Source organism: Dama dama, chromosome 4 (assembly GCF_033118175.1).
Source record: "Dama dama isolate Ldn47 chromosome 4, ASM3311817v1, whole genome shotgun sequence".
Taxonomy (NCBI): Eukaryota; Metazoa; Chordata; class Mammalia; order Artiodactyla; family Cervidae; genus Dama; species Dama dama.
The window spans coordinates 71878868-71895874 of NC_083684.1; the positions used below are offsets into that span (position 1 = coordinate 71878868).

Below are 17007 nucleotides of genomic sequence, written 5' to 3' on the forward strand. Positions count from 1 at the left end.
TGAAGTATAATCTATAAAAATATTGGATCACCATTGTATTGAATCACACCTGAAACTAATATAATATGGTAAATCAACTATACTTCAATAAGAAAAAAATAGTGTCGAGTATGATAGCAGTGAAAGAGTAAAGGAAAAACAAGTATTTCTCAGATTTCTGGAGGCAAACATTTTCAAATTGATTTTTACCCATTACCTCATCATTAGCATTATAAAAGACCTTGGATGTCCACTCTTGCGAAATGCTTAGTATTGTGACTAGTCTGATTTTTTTTTTCCATTTATTTTTATTAGTTGGAGGCTAATTACTTTACAATATTGTAGTGGTTTTTGCCATACATTGACATGAGTTAGCCATGGATTTACATGTATTCCCCATCTCGATTCCCCCTCCCACCTCCCTCTCCACCGGATCCCTCTGGATCTTCCCAGTGCACCAGCCCTGAGCACCTGTCTCATGCATCCAACCTGGGCTGGTGATCTGTTTCACCCTAGTTTGATTTTAATACCTGACCTTTGAGTACAGTTTATTGGAATCAGCAAGTAAGATAAATAAAATTGTTTTTCCCAAAAAAGACTTTTTCTCTCCCTCCTCTACTTAGGCAACATGGTTGAGTTTTGCAGGTTAAATGCACAGTCGACATGTCTCCTTGACAAACCAGTTGCCTGTCCGACTCTACTTGGCACCATACAGGCAGGGAAACCATAAACAGAAAGGGTGCAGGGCCTCCACCCAGCTCCAATCCCAGCGGTTATACGCAGAGTTCAGCAATACAAAGGTGGGCTCCCGCTGGTCACCTGTGCATTTGGCTGAGGTGGAGACTCTGCTGTGAGTGCAGATTAGCACATTTGGGGAGTTTGTTATTTTTGTCTGGGCTAGGTCTTCCTTGCTGCGACTGTGTTTTCTCTAGTTATGTTAGCGGGTTCTACAGTGCGGGCTCCGAAGTTGTGGTACCCAAGCTTAGCTGCTCCGCTGCATGTGGGATCTTCCAGAACCAGGCATCGAATCCGCGTCCCCGCATTTGAGGGCGGATTCTTAACCACTGGGCACTGGGGAAGTCTGGAAGTTTCTGCAGACACACAGCTTCTACAAAATTTAGGACCCCTGCAGCGAAAGCATGGAGTCTTAACCACTGGACCGCCAGGGAAGTCTCGTGACAATATTTTTATAGGGTGAACTTCATTTAAAGTTTTTACAAAATAGTGGCCATATTTCTCCGTGCTGCGGTGAACTTTTCCTCGTTTAGGTGGCTGCCAGGCAGGTTTCTCTAACTCTAGCTTGCACAGCTGCGGAAACTACAGTAACCAGAGGGCAATGCGCCGAAAGGTGGCGGAGTTGAGCCAATTAAAGCCCATGACTGAAGTATTTCCCTGCGTGGGCTTGGCGTGGGGGCGGGACATCCGGCGTCCTCCTTGTGGCGGTCGGTTTGCCTTGTTTCGGGTCAGGTTTGGAGAAGGAAATGACTACCCACTCCAGTATTCTTGCCTGGAGAATCCCATGGGCAGAGGAGCCTGGCAGGCCATGGTCCATAGGGTCGCAGAGAGTCGGACACGACTGAAGCGACTAAGCACGCACTCACGCAGGTCAGATTGCCAGCTTAGAATTTCAGAGCCAGGGGTCCTAAAAAAGAAGGAGCCGGAGGCTTCTACAGAGGCCGGTCCAATATTTGGAGGCGGCACACCTCGTGAAAGTGAAAGTCGTTCAGTCGTGTTCGACTCTTTGCGACCCCATGGACTCTATAGTCCATGGAATTCTCCAGGCCAGAATACTGGAGTGGGTAGCCGTTCCCTTCTCCGGGGGATCTTCCCAACCCAAGGATGGAACCCAGGTCTCCCACATTGCAGGCCGGATTCTTTACCAGCTGAGCCACCAGGCGGCGTACCTCGGGGCGACCCAAAACAGGCAGAGATCCAGATCTCTGCGCCTTACAGAATCCGCTCCATCCAGAGTCCGATGGCGGCGGCGGCGACGCTGTGGGACCCACCACAGGTAAACGAAACGTTCGTCCTCCGAGCAGTCACCGCCCTCGCCACACCAGACTGAGTCCCCGGGTGCCCGCAGCCCAGGCTGTAAGGTATACTTCAAGACGAGGCAATGAAGAAAGGAAGACGACCTCAACGGAGACAGGTTACCTTATTCAGGCAAGGAGGGGAGACTGTCGGTCTAACGACCAGGCTGAGCACTTGCGGGATCAGGGAGGCTTCATATTTAAGGGGAGCTTTTGCAGAAGCTACACGGGAAGATTTAGTCAGGTGGGCATTCTGGGTATTCTTTAGCTGAGATGGCAGTTTGTGGATGAACAGGGGCGGGGCGGGGGGGGGGGTGCGGTCCAGGGGGTGGAGGGTCCCGGGCTGACGCAATCTGCCCGGAGTATCGGGGTGGGACTTAAAGTTCAGTTTTGTCATCCCCGAAGTCAGTTGGTTCAGCGAGGGCCCTTGAGGTCGATATCTTCCAGGCCCGAGGACTCCTTCATTCCAGACCCTGAAGTCATAAAAAGATGGGGGAAAGGGCGCCGTGTCTCTCTGGCTACTTCGTGCTGGGTCAGAGCGACAGCTCTGGGTCTGGAACGGAGGATTGTACTAGGGCCCAGGGTCCCCATTTTCTGGTGTCGAGGTGAGGCTCTCAAGAATGGTCTTGACCTGGTCTTTAAAGATGGCCCAAATCCGATCTTGGAGAAACCTTTGAAAGAGATTGAAGAAACAGGGTCCAAGTAAGGGGAGTAAGATAATAAGTAGTAATGGTCCCAAGAAAGGGAGCAACCAAGGGAGGGCCAGTTGGAACAGGCTTTGGGGAGTGGAAAGATTTTGTAACTCTTTTTTGCACCCTTGGATTCTGTCTCTTAAGTTCCCACATTGCAGGCCGGATTCTTTACCAGCTGAGCCACCAGGCGGCGTACCTCGGGGCAACCCAAAACAGTCAAGAGATCCAGGTCTCTGCGCCTTACAGACTCTGCTCCATCCAGAGTCCGATGGCAGTGGTGACGACGCTAAGGGACCCACCACAGGTAAACGAAATGTTCGTCTTCCCACCACCCTCGCCACACCAGACGGTAAATCCCCGAGTGCCCGCAGCCCAGGCTCCAGGGTCCAGGACAGTGGGGCGGTCGTGGCTGGAGCCTTGTGACTGACAGTGTTGGGGCTCAGACATTTGAGCTCATCTGGGTCCTGGGCTCGCCAAGGGTACTAAGCGTCCTGAGCCAAGGATGCTGGCCGTGGTTGTCTCAAATTCTCAAATGACCTCCCTTTTCCCCCAGATTTATGTATCATGGAATCACTGAGTGATAGTCATTTGTGCAGTTTATTTCAGGGTCTCCTTAGTCCTCACCCCACTCTTATGGTCTCTGGAATAATAGCGTCCTGGTATTGTTCTGCCACTCTTCCAGGCCTTGGGCCTGTGGACCATGAACACATTCCAGGCCTAGAGTTAGATAGAGTGGTTTCCATTGTTGGCAACCAGTCGAGGGAGATAAGGAAAGTACCAGCTTAGGCATAAATACCAGAAAGTACAAAGTCCTGGAGGCGGGGGTAGAGATGGTTCAGAGACCTGCAGGTATCTTTTCTTTCTCGTGGGACTGGGAGCAGTAGAGCAGGAGGTAGTTCTGGAACTGCCTTGTGAGAATTGGATGTCTCCTCTGGAGGTGGTGGCTCAGGTGGTAAAGAAATCTGGCCTGCAATGCAAAAGACCTGGGGTTGGAACCCTGGGTCGGGAAGATCCCCGGGTCGGGAAGATCCCCTTAAGTAGGGAATGGCAACCTACTCCAGTATTTTTGCTGGGAGAATTCCATGGCCAGAGGAGCCTGGTGGGCTATAGTCCATGGGGTCGCAAAGAGTAGGACACTACTCAGCGACTAATACTTTCTGAAGGTGTTGGGAGCAATGAGAGGTTTGGAGCAGTGGAGACAGGTGATCTGCCCTGGGCTGCAACACACTCTGTGTTGCTGCAGCATTGAGAACAGTACTGGCCTCAGGGTGGTCATCAGAAGGGCAAGGAGGAGGATACTGCTATAGTCTGGGTGAGGGTGCTGGTTGCTGGACCAGGGTGGTGGCCATGGGAGAAGTGGCTGGATTCTGGGTTGGTGTTTTAGGTATGGCAACTTGGATTTTCTGATTTTGAGGTTGAGAGGAGGAGAGGTAGGAGTCATGGGTCAAGTGAAAGTTTGGTATTTGCATCTGAAGCCTCCACCAACTGAGATGGGGAAGTCCATAGTCATGGTAATTTTCGTTGGGGATATCAGAAGTTTTATTCTTGGCTTCTTAAGGGTATGAGATGTTTCAGAGGACAGTTTGTGGACATTTGGAACTCTGAGGAGGAGTTTGGGATGCAGGCTTATCCAAAAGGTAGTGGAGAGTGTGTAGACGAGGGAGGAGTTGTAGATCATTTTGTTATAGGAAATCCTGGTCAGGATGATAAAGGTAATCATAGCCCAGGAAGAAGAGGGAGGGTCTGAGGACTGGGTTTCTTACTTGAACCCCTGGTTATGGGAGGTGGGTGTCACTGCACAGGTGAGGGAGGTGGTCACAGAGAGGGTTGTGAGGAAAAATGGTTTGGCATACAACCAAGGTCTCTGAGGGATCAGTGGATGTGAGCTGGATGCAGAGGCATCATCATTATTTCAAAGAAGCCGGTGCTTTACCAACTCACCAGGATTTTGTGGTAATCCTTTGTGGGACTTGGGGTGTTCTAGTCTGGCTACCAGATCAGATCTGAGACACAAAGAGTCATCTGGAAAAGTCACAGGTGGTGCAAAGGGCAGGTGTCGGGCCTTGAATGAGGGTTAGGTAGTGAGAGGAAAGCTGTGACTGGTGAGGGTTCATCAAATGCAGTACAAATGGAGGTGGCCATGGGTATCTGAGATCTGATGTGGTTCTCAGTAGATGAATTTGAAGCAAGGGACAGTCAAAGAAGGAGGCTTTCATAGTAGGACTGTAGGCTGCCTTTGTCGGTGTGGCCTTGACTGTCTCAGGTAGAACTTGATCGTGTTTGAACTTGGCTAGCATTGTGTAGATCACATATGCTGAGTATGAATGGAGACGCCAAGGAGATGACTATGGTGTAAGCAGGAGGGCCCTGCTGCTGTGGGAGTGCAGTTGTGAGAGAGTTGTGGTAGGAGGAGTACTGTACACATGGAGCGCGAGCGTGAACTCCTGGCTCCAGGGCCTTGGTATTGGCCTGAGAGCGAAGAGTGAGAGCCCGTGATTGGTGGTGTCTGGGAGAAGATCTGGGGAACACGAGGGGCATTGCCTGAAAAGAGTGAGGTGTTGTGGCTTCATGTGCCAGGTCCAGAGCTTAGGTAACATCTATCTGCCCATCTGCCTGTTGTTTAGGGTTGACACAGTGATCAGTAGGACCACGATGAGACAGTTGGCGTCAGTGCCACCTCAGTTTGGAAATCTTCACCATCATGGGGGAGGAACCCCCTAAGCAGGTGATGGACAGGGAAGGTAGTGAAATTAGAATCCGAGGGAGAAAGCTGGTCATGAAATGAACTATCCCCATCATGGCAAGGCTCTGTGACCTTTGAAGTTGCAGCATACAGCTGCGGGAGCAAAGTGTGGTTCAAAGAATGATGTGCTGGGGAGGGAGGTGGGAGGGAGATTCAGGATGGGGAACACATGTACACCCATGGCTGATTCGTGTCAGTGTATGACAAAAACCGCTACAATATTGTAAAGTAATTAGCCTCCAATTAAAATAAACAAATTAACTAAAAATTTTTTTTAAAAAGAAAGGGAAAAAAAAAAAATCCTGCTTGCAAGGTGGGCCAGGAGCCTGGAATCTTGAATAATAAAGTTTCCTACACTGATAATTAAAAAAAAAAAAAAAACAACAAAGAATGATGTGCATATGAAGAGGTAGTGTGAACTAACGGCCCCAGGACCCTGTTGTGGGGATATAAGGGTGAAGGAAGGACCAGTGTCAGATCATTACACCCTCCCTGTGGCCAGCCTGTCTCCCTAACCTATGTTCGTTACACCCACCTTATTGACAAGAGGTCATGTGGCCTACATCCCAGACCCAGAGGTCAGATGTCACCTGTCTGCTCATCTGCCTGTAGATGTGGGAAAATACAGTATCAGTGAGAATATAAGGAGAGTGACTCTAATGGCATCAAGGCCTGATATCTCCTCTGAATTGTTGGGGAGTGAGCAGAGGATAAATTGGTGAGGGGGGTGGGGTGGGGCAGGGCAGGGGGAACGTGGCACAATGAACTTGGAATCCTAGGAGAGAAGCAGATGGTGGAATGAACTGTCTCCATTATGACAGGGTGTGAAATTTAAGGATGTGGCCATTGACTTCTCCGAGGAGGAGTGGGGGCTCCTGGATGAGGCTCAGAGACTCCTGTACTACAGTGTGATGCTGGAAAACTTTGCACTTGTAGCATCCCTGGGTAAGACCTTCACACCCTTCCTCATGTTCTGAGATGATGTCCTGTTTTCCCCTTTCCCCCTGAATTAGCATTGTCTTTCCCACAGCTGGACCACAGACTCTGCTGACTTCCTCCACTTTCTTGTCAGTTGTGCTGTGGATGCCAGCACTGAGCTGTGTGTAGTGCTCTGAGCAGTGGACTCCCCAAGCAGCCCTAACACCTGTTGCCTCCAGAAGTGCAGAGATGGGTCTGGGAGTCAGGAGTCTAGCAGGCCACCTAATGAATCCCATCCTGCTTGCCGTCTCTCTGGTGGAGTGACTATGTCCAGATCCCTGGCCTCCAATTCTTCCCCCTTCTCCTAGCTAAGAGTTCTTTGTGACTGCTTGTGCCAGGTCATGGTCATTACTTACATGAACCATGGACTGTTCTTGGAACTCTTTCCTTCACTTGTTCTTTGTAATGTTTTCTTTACTGAATACTGTCAATGCCAAGTTGCTTGAGGCCAGTGCTGGCCACTCAATAAGACTTGCAGTATTAAGGTTCTGAGTAGCTACACAGTGGAGGGTACAGAGAGAATCCTACTTCTTTCAGACTAGACATGGTGAGATGGTCTCAGCAGAGAGCCTCCTGGGCCTCGGGCATGGCAGGTGGGGGAGGACATGACATCACGGCTGTTTTCAGATCAACTCAGGAACCTGCCCTGTGTTCAGTAGTGCCTTTGGCCATACCTCATTTCTGCCTTTTCCCCATACCTGACACTTTGCTGACTTGTCATTTCATCTGTGACTTCCGGTTCCTGACCACCTTCACCTTTGTAGTTTCCATGGATCACCTGTTATGCTGCACTGCTCCCTCTACAGTGTTCTTCTACATTGACCTGTACGTGTATCATGAGGTGTGCATATATCCTTAAATAGTCCTTGAACCCCAGTTACTCAGTTCCAGTTGAATTTTACCAGGGCAGGACACAACCAGCCTTTCCCACAGCAGAAGGTTTTTGGCAGAGAAATGAGTTGGAGACCTTGCCTCCGCACCAGGTGGGGCACCCCATCCTTGTGTCCTTTGTCTGGTGAGGTCTCCCCTATTCTATGATCTTCAGAGGCTGCCCACTGCTGCCAAGCAGCCACTTCCTCAGTTTGCCCCCAGTTCCCTTGTTTTTAGAACAAACCCATGATTCATTCTCAGTTGTGTCTCTCACACACCTTTGTAATGGGTCTTTCCTCTCCCACCAAAGTCAACATGCATTTCCTCAGCGTTTTTCTGCTTTCAGGTTGTTGGCATGGAACAGAAGATGAGGAGGCCCCTTCTGAGCAGAGTTTATCTGTAGAAGCAGAGTCACAGGTCAGGGTTTCTAAGGCAGGTCTATCCACCTGGAAGATCCACCCCTGTGAGATGTGTGTCCCCATTTTAAAAGATACTTTGCACCAAGCTGAGCACCGAACAATATACTGTTTTAGGAAACCAGACTGGGGTGGTACATGTTTGAGACACTTCTGTTCCAGTGCAGACTTTCACTGGCAGCAGAGGGATGACAGTGGAGAGAAGCCCTGGGAAAGAGATGTGGAGAGGGTCTCATTTGTGAGGAGCTGCAACCTCTTTGTGTCAGGGAAGCCTTTCACCAGTAGGGAAGTTGTGGAGGACTGCCCAGCCACCTTGAGCCTTCTCCAGCACCAGGCCACAAGCAACAATGAGGAATCACAGACTGGCAGAAAGGGTGAGCAGGCCTTTCACAGTGAAAAAAGTCATTACAAGTGGGGTGAATGTGAAAAAGTTGACAGCCACAACCACAATCTTGTTCAAGATCAAAGCGTCTGCTCTAAAGAAGGACTTTATCAATGTAACAAATGTAGTAAAGGCTTCAACTGCAACTACAGACTTATTCAGCACCAGCAAATTCACACTGGACAAAGGCCAGGTGAGTGTGGTGAATGTGGGAAATTCTTTAGCCAAATCTCTGGCCTTGTTAAACACCAGAGAATTCACAGTGGTACAAAGCCTTCTGGATGCAGAGAATGTGGAAGATTATTTACCCACAACTTTAGTCTTACAAAACACCAGAGAATTCACACTGGAGAAAGGACTTGTGAATGCAGAAAAGTCTTCAGTCACAAATCCAAACTCATTTACCAACAGACACAACTTACTGGAGGAATTCATTTTAAATGTGGTGAATGTAGGAAATTCTTTAGCTACAAATCCAAGCTCATTGAACACCAGAGAGTTCACACTAAAGAAAGACGTTATGAATGCACCAAATGTGGGAAGACTTTTAGACACAGCTCTAGCCTTTTCCGGCACCAAAGAGTTCACACTGGAGAAAGGCCTTATGAATGCAGTGAATGTGGGAAATCTTTTGGCTACAAATATGACCTCATTCAACACCAGAGAATTCACAATGGAGAAAGGCCTTATGTGTGCAGTGAATGTGGAAAGTCTTTTAGAAAGTTGTCTAACCTCATTCGTCACCGGAGTGTTCATACTGGTGAAAGACCTTATGAGTGCAATGTTTGTGGAAAATCCTTTAGTCGCAGATTTGTCTTCATTGAACATCAGAGAGTTCACACGGGAGAAAGACCTTTTGAGTGCACTGAATGTGGAAAAGCCTTTACCCGAAAATCTGAGCTCATTCAACATCAGAGAATTCATTCTGGCACAAGACCTTATGAGTGCACTGAATGTAGAAAATGTTTTAGACAACACTCTGGCCTTATTCACCACCAGAGAATTCATTCTGGAGAGAAGCCACATGAGTGTAATGAATGTGGAGAATCCTTTAGCCAAAATGCTAGCCTTATTCAACATCAGAGAGTCCATACTGGAGAAAAGCCATATGAGTGTAACGAATGTGGAAAATCCTTTACCCGAAGTGATATTCTCATTCAACACCAGAGAGGTCACACTGGTGAGAGGCCTTATGAGTGCAGTGAATGTGAAAAATCCTTTAGCTGGAAATCTAGCCTCCTTAGACACCAGAGAGTTCACACTGGAGAAAGACCTTATGAGTGTAGTGAATGTGAGAAACCCTTTAGCTGCAAATCTAACCTCCTTAGACACCAGAGAGTTCACACTGGAGAAAAGTCTTAAATGTTCAGGGAATGTTTTATTTCCTCACTCAGGATAACAACACTGGAGGAGACTGTGTGAGAGCCATTTACCTGAATTTAAACCTCTCTAATTCAAGCATACATCATGCAAGATTCCACATAAGTTTCAGTTACATCTGCAACTTTAAGGAAATGCATTGTACTTTCTAACCTGCCCAGAGCTGTTAGATTTATGTCACACTCAGTTTCTGACTGAAGACATTTCACCTCTCTACATCAGTCACCACTCCAACAGTCTCAAGAAAACTGACCTCTGTGTTCTCACATTTGCTTAAGGAAGTTATAAATAGCCCAGGCCCTTAGCCAGATCTCCATTCCTTTCTGTCTGATTTTTCAGGGAATGGACCTGACCCAGTTTTGGTTCAAAGGACCTATACTCAGCTTTCTAAGAAGAACTACCTTTTTCAGGGACATTATTATTCTCATGTCATACTAGTGATGAATTTTTCCAAGTTCTAATTTACTAACCTGGGAACTGCTTGCTGCACATTGCTCTGGTTTGTGATCTTTTGTAAAGGCCCGCTCTTGCAACTTTAATTTTGGCAGGTCTATTCTCTCATCCACAGGGGTTTGGAAGCAGAATTGTGATAGATGAGAATGTAGGAGTGAACAGATTTTGTGGGAATCCCAAACTTTCTGGGCTTTCTGGGACCTTATGGCAGGAAATAAATAGCTCTTTGTCCAGCTGTGGTCTAATTTGCATTGCTCCCCAAGGCCTTGCAAGAAAGACTGCAGGGTCTTGTGGTCCTAATTGGTGGACTGCTGCCAGGATTTTTGGAGAGGTCGGAAGTTACCCTAAAGAGGAGGCCTTTGTTTTGAGGACCCCCAGTGCTTCTGTGAGCAACGTGAAAATTTTATTCCCTTGTTTACATACTTCCTAGTCCCACTGAGGGGAGCTTTTTCCCAGGTTCTGTGCCATGATATACAAATTTTCATAGGCTAGTGTCATTTATTGTTAGACTGTAAGGATCAGGTAGAGTCATTATTGGTGTTACTCAGCCAAACTCAAGTTCACTTGCCCAGGTGTAGCACAGCCAGTCTGCTGACTCCAGGTTGTGGTGAAGTGAAGCATAGCATTTATTGCAGGGGACTGAGCGAGGAGAGGGCTTCCCAGGGGGCTCAGTGGTAAAGAATCCACCTGCAATGCAGGAGACGCAGATTCAATTCCTAGAGCTGGAAATTCTCCTGCCTGGAGAATACCATGGACAGAGGAGCCTGGTGGGATACAGTCCATAGAGTTGCAAAGAGGCAGACATGACTGAAGGGACTGAGCACGCATATACAGAAGGAAGGAGAATAGGCAGCTAATGTTCAAAAGACCTGAACTCCCCAGTGGATTTCAGGGAAGAATTTTTAAAGGCAACATCTGGTTTGAGTGTTGCTGCTCATGGACTTTCTTCTGATTGCTTAGTATTGAGTTAACAGGGTGATGTTTCAGTTTTCTGAATCATCAACCTGCTAGTTTCAACCAGGCTGGGGTCTGTGTGCTTGTGGTCAGCATGTAGTCATCATCTTCCACCTGGGTGGGGGTCTTCATTTCTACAGAACAGCTCAAAGGTATGTGTCGGATTGTTCTGTGTATCCCTTGAGGAGGAACTAGGACTCTGCTTTATTGCTGAGCTGTTGTTTACGATGGGCCTCCCAGGGGGCTCAGTGGTAAGGAATCCACCTGCCAAGCAGGAGACGTGGGTTTGATCCCTGGGTCGGGAAGATCCCCTGGAGAAGGAAATGGCAACCCACTCCAGTATTCCTGACTGGAGAATTTCGTGGACAGCAGAGCCTGGTGGCTACAGTCCATGGGGCCGCAAAAGAGTCAGACGGGACTTGGAGACTAAACAGCAGCAATGGCAGCATTGTTTAAGCTGTCATTTCTTTTCTTTCTTGACTGCTTTTCCTTCGTTTCTATATTCCCTCACTTCCTTAATTAGGAGCTGCTTGAATCTGTTCTTTGGAACTCAGGGAAAGCCTTGGAAACTAAAGCCTTTTTCTATCAATACTAACAAACAAGGGACATGGAGGAACGTTTATGCCCAGGAGGACCCACGGAGTCCTGCTTTTATTTGATAGTCCTCAATCCTGAGTGGAATGGGGACAGGACAAGAAAAGGAATACAATTTTGAGTAGAGATGTTAACCATAAATTTGGCAGGGGACTCAGTTTTAAAGGGGGCTGGTTTCATTGGTGCAGAAGCACTAGATTATTAGGGGGTTGAGAAAACTGCAGTAAATTAGACAGAATATGCCTCTTCTGAAAGTTTGTCCACTAATGTTCCAGTGACCATATACTATGGGATCAATGTGTAAGAAATTCTTGGGACCTCTGTAACTGTGTTTCCTATAGGTGAGCTTTGTGGGCTTCTATAGCATTTCTGTGCTGTTCCCTCAAGGCCACTGCTCTACTGGTAGGAAAACAAAGATAGAAGGGCAATCCTGTAGTCCAAGGATATGTCTTTTGTGACCCAGCCAGCAGTTCTGTTGATTCAAGTGGCAATATTGCTTGCCAATATTTGCTGCCACTGAGGCAAGGCTGCTTCCCAGGGCATAAGGAGAGGTTGTAGAGACCAAACAGGGTTCCCAACCTAATTAACCAGGAGAAGTGGGACATCTAGGCTTTTATTTGGAACCACTTTTTAAGGCTTTATGAAGATTTAGCAAAGGGTAAGGTAACCCTTGAACAACATGGATTGTGTAACTGACATACTACAAAGTGCACTTACCTAATGGGTATGATTTGATCAACTTTCACATTTGTGTAAAGCTGTGAAACCATCATCACAATCATGAAAGTTAACTTAACTCTCACATATTTACCTCATGCCCTTTTTGAATTTCATTCCCTATTCTCCTCAGCCCTACAGATAATCATTGATTCATTTACTTATTTTCCTTTATAATAGGTTAGTTTGTTATTTCTGTAATTTTAAATAGGCATCATAAGATGTATATCCTTTTTTAAAAACTGATTTACTTCATGCTCCATGATTATCTTGCGATTCAACAATGATGCTTATATGAGTAATTTTTTTTTTTTTAATTGCTGAGTAGTCTTCTGTTCTTTGGATAACCACCTTATTTATCCATTCATCTGTGTATGGACATTGGGTTATTTCCAGATTTGGGGTATTACAAATAAAACTGCTTTAAATACTTGCATTTGTTCTTTGTAAGAATATGTTGTATTTCCCAGACTGTTACTTGTGTAGGTAGATGTTTAACATTTTAACACCTGCCCATCTCTGATCTAAAGCGTTCGTTCCCTTTTGTCTTCCTACCGACTGTGTGAGAATTGCAGTTCCTGTACAACGTAGCCAAGGCTTGATATAGTTGATATTTTAAAATTTTAGGCCTTAAAATGAGTGTGTGGTTGTAGCTCTTTGGTTTTATTTCCATTTTCCTAAGAATTCATGATGTTGGGCATTTTTTCATGCATTTATTTGCCCTCTGTTTATTTTCTTTGGTAAAAAGACTACTTATAACTTTTGATTACTTTCTTTTTATGTGTTTACTTATTATTTTAACAAATAAGACAGTGTAGCAACAAACACACATGTTGGAATTCCACTCTTTCTTTGGCAATGTGACTTCTTTATCTTATGGTACAGTTGTTTTTGAATACTGGAAGGAAACTATTTGTCCTCAATTTTTTGCCCTGTGTACAACCTGAAGTCCACATGCACCATATACTTTTATATTTAATCAGCATTAACACATTCTCCACTACATTCTTAAGACTAAATATTCAGTAATACATTAAATCAGTCCTAGGTTTGTAGTCTTTGTGTTAATTTCCCTGGTGTAAATATTCATGTCATGGTCAATTTCTTTTTATCTTTTTTTTTTTTATATTGTCATGGTCAATTTCAAACTGCCAAAATGGTGTCACTGAACATGAAGTTGGTAAGATATTTCAGTAGCACATTATTAATTATTTCCAACATGCTGATACAGTAGCCACAAATAACCTCAAAAAACAGATAATAACAAAAGTGTCAAGTGATTAGAAAGTGTCATGTTTTAAATATTTGCTTTTTAAAAAGTTTGATTTAAATTAACTTTGGGAATTCCCTGGCAGTGCAGTGATTAGGACTTGGCAATTCCATGCTGTAGGCCTGGGTTCAGTGTTTACTCAGGGAATTAAGATTCTGCAAGCTGCAAGGCATGGCAAAATAGGCGTGTGTGTGTGCGTGTTTGAGCAAAATCCAGAAGATAGTAGAGGACAGAGGACCCTGGCATGCTGCAGTCCATGGAGTCTCAAAGTTGGATATGACTTAGTGACTGAACAACTATATATATATATATATATATATATATATATATATATATGGTTAGCTTGAACTGTACATATTTAAAATGTACACTTTGTATTGATGTATGGCAAAACCCATCACAATACTGATAAGTAATTACCCAATTTAAATAAATAAATTTTTAAAAATGAAACACATATTTTGATATTTCCATACATGCTTGCATCCCTGAAACCAGATTTTATCCTGCCTATTTCTGTTTATCTTTCCATTTATCTTTATGTGTGTATAAAATTATACACACATATTCTACCTTTTGTAATGGCTCTTTTCACATGTATCCATAAATAGAAAAGACTGCTATGAAACCCCATGAACACTTTCCCAGTCTTCATCATAATATATCATTCTCATTGTTCTTTATCTCCATGTACATTAGCGGGTTACATTTACTTTATAATCCCAGATATGTCAGTGTATAACCTCTTCAGCATGCATTTCTAAAAATATAAGAACTCATAATTTTAATAGTTTGGTACACAGTCTTCATACTTACAGCTCTTTTAACTGTAAATCAGCCTTTTCAGCTTCAATTTGAAGGCTAGTAATTATCTTTTCATAATTCTTTTCAGGATCATCAAAAACAGTCTGGGTAATCCCTCTTGATACAGGATGCTTGAAATATTCTAAATGTTAAGGGATACAGGCTTTTGAAATTTCTACTAACTCAGCTTCACCAATGAATACATGCACCAGAGTTAGGGCAGTTGCTACTGGAATCCCAGTCAAAATGTGGGATTTCACTAAATTCACAAAATGACTGTCATATACAAATATTTAATCATCACATTGTACACCTGAAAGTAATATAATGTATGTCAGTTATATCTCAACTTTCCGTTCTGTTTAATCTGTTCACCCTTCCCCCATATTTCCCCATTGGTGTAGTAGATACTGCCTGAGGTCTTTTCCAGAGGGACAGTTTTGTGATGATGACAAACCAGTAAACACAGTGTGTCTTCTGCTTCCACCTCGTATGCCGCATGGTACCATAGTTGGAGACACTGCATCACAGCTCAAAGACCTGCAGCACACGTCTGTGGAACACAGTGGGTTAGGTGTGTGATACACACCTCAGCACAACTTGAGGGTGCTCCATAAACAGGCTGGGGACACCAGCCTAACAGGTATGGAATGTTGATGCTTCTCACTGCCTGGAACCAGACTTGTGCATACCACATCCACATTAGAGAAGATGCATGGCAAACACAGACCACACACTCTGGTGCATGTAAAGCATGCCAGGGACCTGTGAGATGAGTGGAGGCACTTACACCACCGCAGTCATGGATTGTTGGGACAGACGTGTGATAGGGACACCCAATGTCATATGTGAGCCACTCACAGTCTACATGCTCCTTTAGATTGTGGGGTGTTGGGGTGAGGGGGGGAAATCTCACTGCTTATTCCTAACTCTTCACAGTAGGCAGAACCATTGAAATAATCAAGACTGAAATCTAAATGGAGAAAACTGATTGTTAACTAATTATCATTCATGTCCTCTGACTCTAAGAAGAGTTTTAGGACATAAGCTCATGATTGTAGAAGGAAGTTGCAGGAGGGTTCTAGTCACATATATTCAGATCCCTAGCGTGTAGCCCCGCCATCTCTTCTGTACAGGAATTGAACCTCAGATATCCTGATGAGGTTGGTGGTGCCAGGCTTATAGCCCAAATGGACTGAGATTTAGAGAGTAACACCCAGCATGGAACACGGCAGTACCAGGCTGTAGTTTCTGCCACTACTCTGAAAATATTTTCTTCGTGAATCCACTGCTTTCACACACTGCTCCTATCCACTCTCTTGATGTCAGGGCTGACAGACTATGCTTACCAGCTTAGAAAAACAAACCTTCATTGGAATTTTATTATGATTCCTCTCTTTTGAAATCTATATCATTACAATTTTGTTAGAAAATGAACTTCCATTCAATTCCCAACCTGTGGTTATGTCAGCCTTAATTGTCATTGTTGAAGATGTTTCCTACTGTCCCATCTGTCTCTGAATTCGGATTTTCTTGAATTTAGATTTTGCTTTCTCTTCATAGCTCCGCCCTCTCCTCCATTCTTTCCGATGAATTGTTTCTCACTTTCTATAGCTTGAAGAAATTATTTTGTAAGCTTCTTGTAAGTTTTCCATACTCAAAATCACATCTGTAACACTAGGAGAATTATGTCACTTCCATTTCTCTTTCATTATCTGTGGTTTCAAACACAGTTCTCTCTCTTCTTCCATTCTAATGTGTCCATTTGGTCACTCTCTCTTGCTTTGTACTGTGTATTTACTCACTAGCTCCCTGATCCATAGTCTGGTCACAGATCATTTTTTAGATGTGTGTACTGACCTTGTAAACGTCCACGAAAATGAACATAGGACAATGATGTGCCATCTGGAGTGTGTTCCTATACTCAGAATCTTTCTGTGGATTTATTTCTGGCAAATGATGAGGAAATGTTTCTCACTGAGTTCAGGATAAGATCCTGAATGTCAGTCATACCATATCTGTTTCTCTGATTATTTAGTGTACTCCTCAAGGTTAAAGTTGTTCAGGTTTTGTTATAGTTATGAAACAATCTTTGTAGTGCAGTTTCAGACTGTTTCTGTTTTCTCTCTGCTCGGCCAGGTGCCCTCTGGAAACAGCATGTTGTCTCTTCACATTGCAGAGCCAGGGACATTTGCATAGTGCACTCTTTTTTCTTTTTTTTAAATTTTACAATGTTTTCGGTTTTCCCTCATTATTTATTTATGGCTGTGATGGCTCTTCATCCTCTGGTTGCTGTGAGCAGGGGCTACTCTCTCACTGTGGTGCACAGGCTTCTCATTGAGCTGGCTTCTCTCGTTGGAGCTCCCGGGCTCTAGAGCGCAGGCTCAACAGTTGTGGCTCAGGGGCTCAGTTGCTCCGCGCCATATGGGATCTTCCCAGATCAGGGATGGAACCACTGAGCCACCAGGGAAGCCCTTATAACGCACTCATGTAGATGATGGTAAGTGATACAGTACGTGGGACATTCCTGGTTCAGGCAGAGACTCCAGATCTCATGCCACCATCTGGAATGTGATTCATGTTTCCCAGAGAGAGCAGGACAGTGTAAGGAACAAGATTGTGCCTCCGTGGGAAACCCACATTTGGAGGCTCTCTGCAAATCCTGTTTGAGGTCCCCAATTCGAGTAGCCTTTCAATTGTATGAAACTCTGAATCTCTTCTTTAGTTTTGAACTGTGACCCCAGT

General features: G+C 44.9%; 1 protein-coding gene across 1 annotated transcript; it reads left to right on the top strand.

Moving 5' to 3' along the window:
- The first annotated feature begins 1407 nt into the window (after positions 1-1407).
- Positions 1408-12952, top strand: LOC133054993 (zinc finger protein 551-like). The gene is made up of 4 exons (XM_061140443.1): positions 1408-1990; positions 2846-3005; positions 6266-6389; positions 7639-12952. Exons 1-4 carry the CDS (start codon positions 1731-1733, stop codon positions 9450-9452), a joined length of 2358 nt encoding a protein of 785 aa, XP_060996426.1. The 5' UTR covers positions 1408-1730; the 3' UTR covers positions 9453-12952.
- Positions 12953-17007: the final 4055 nt, after the last annotated feature.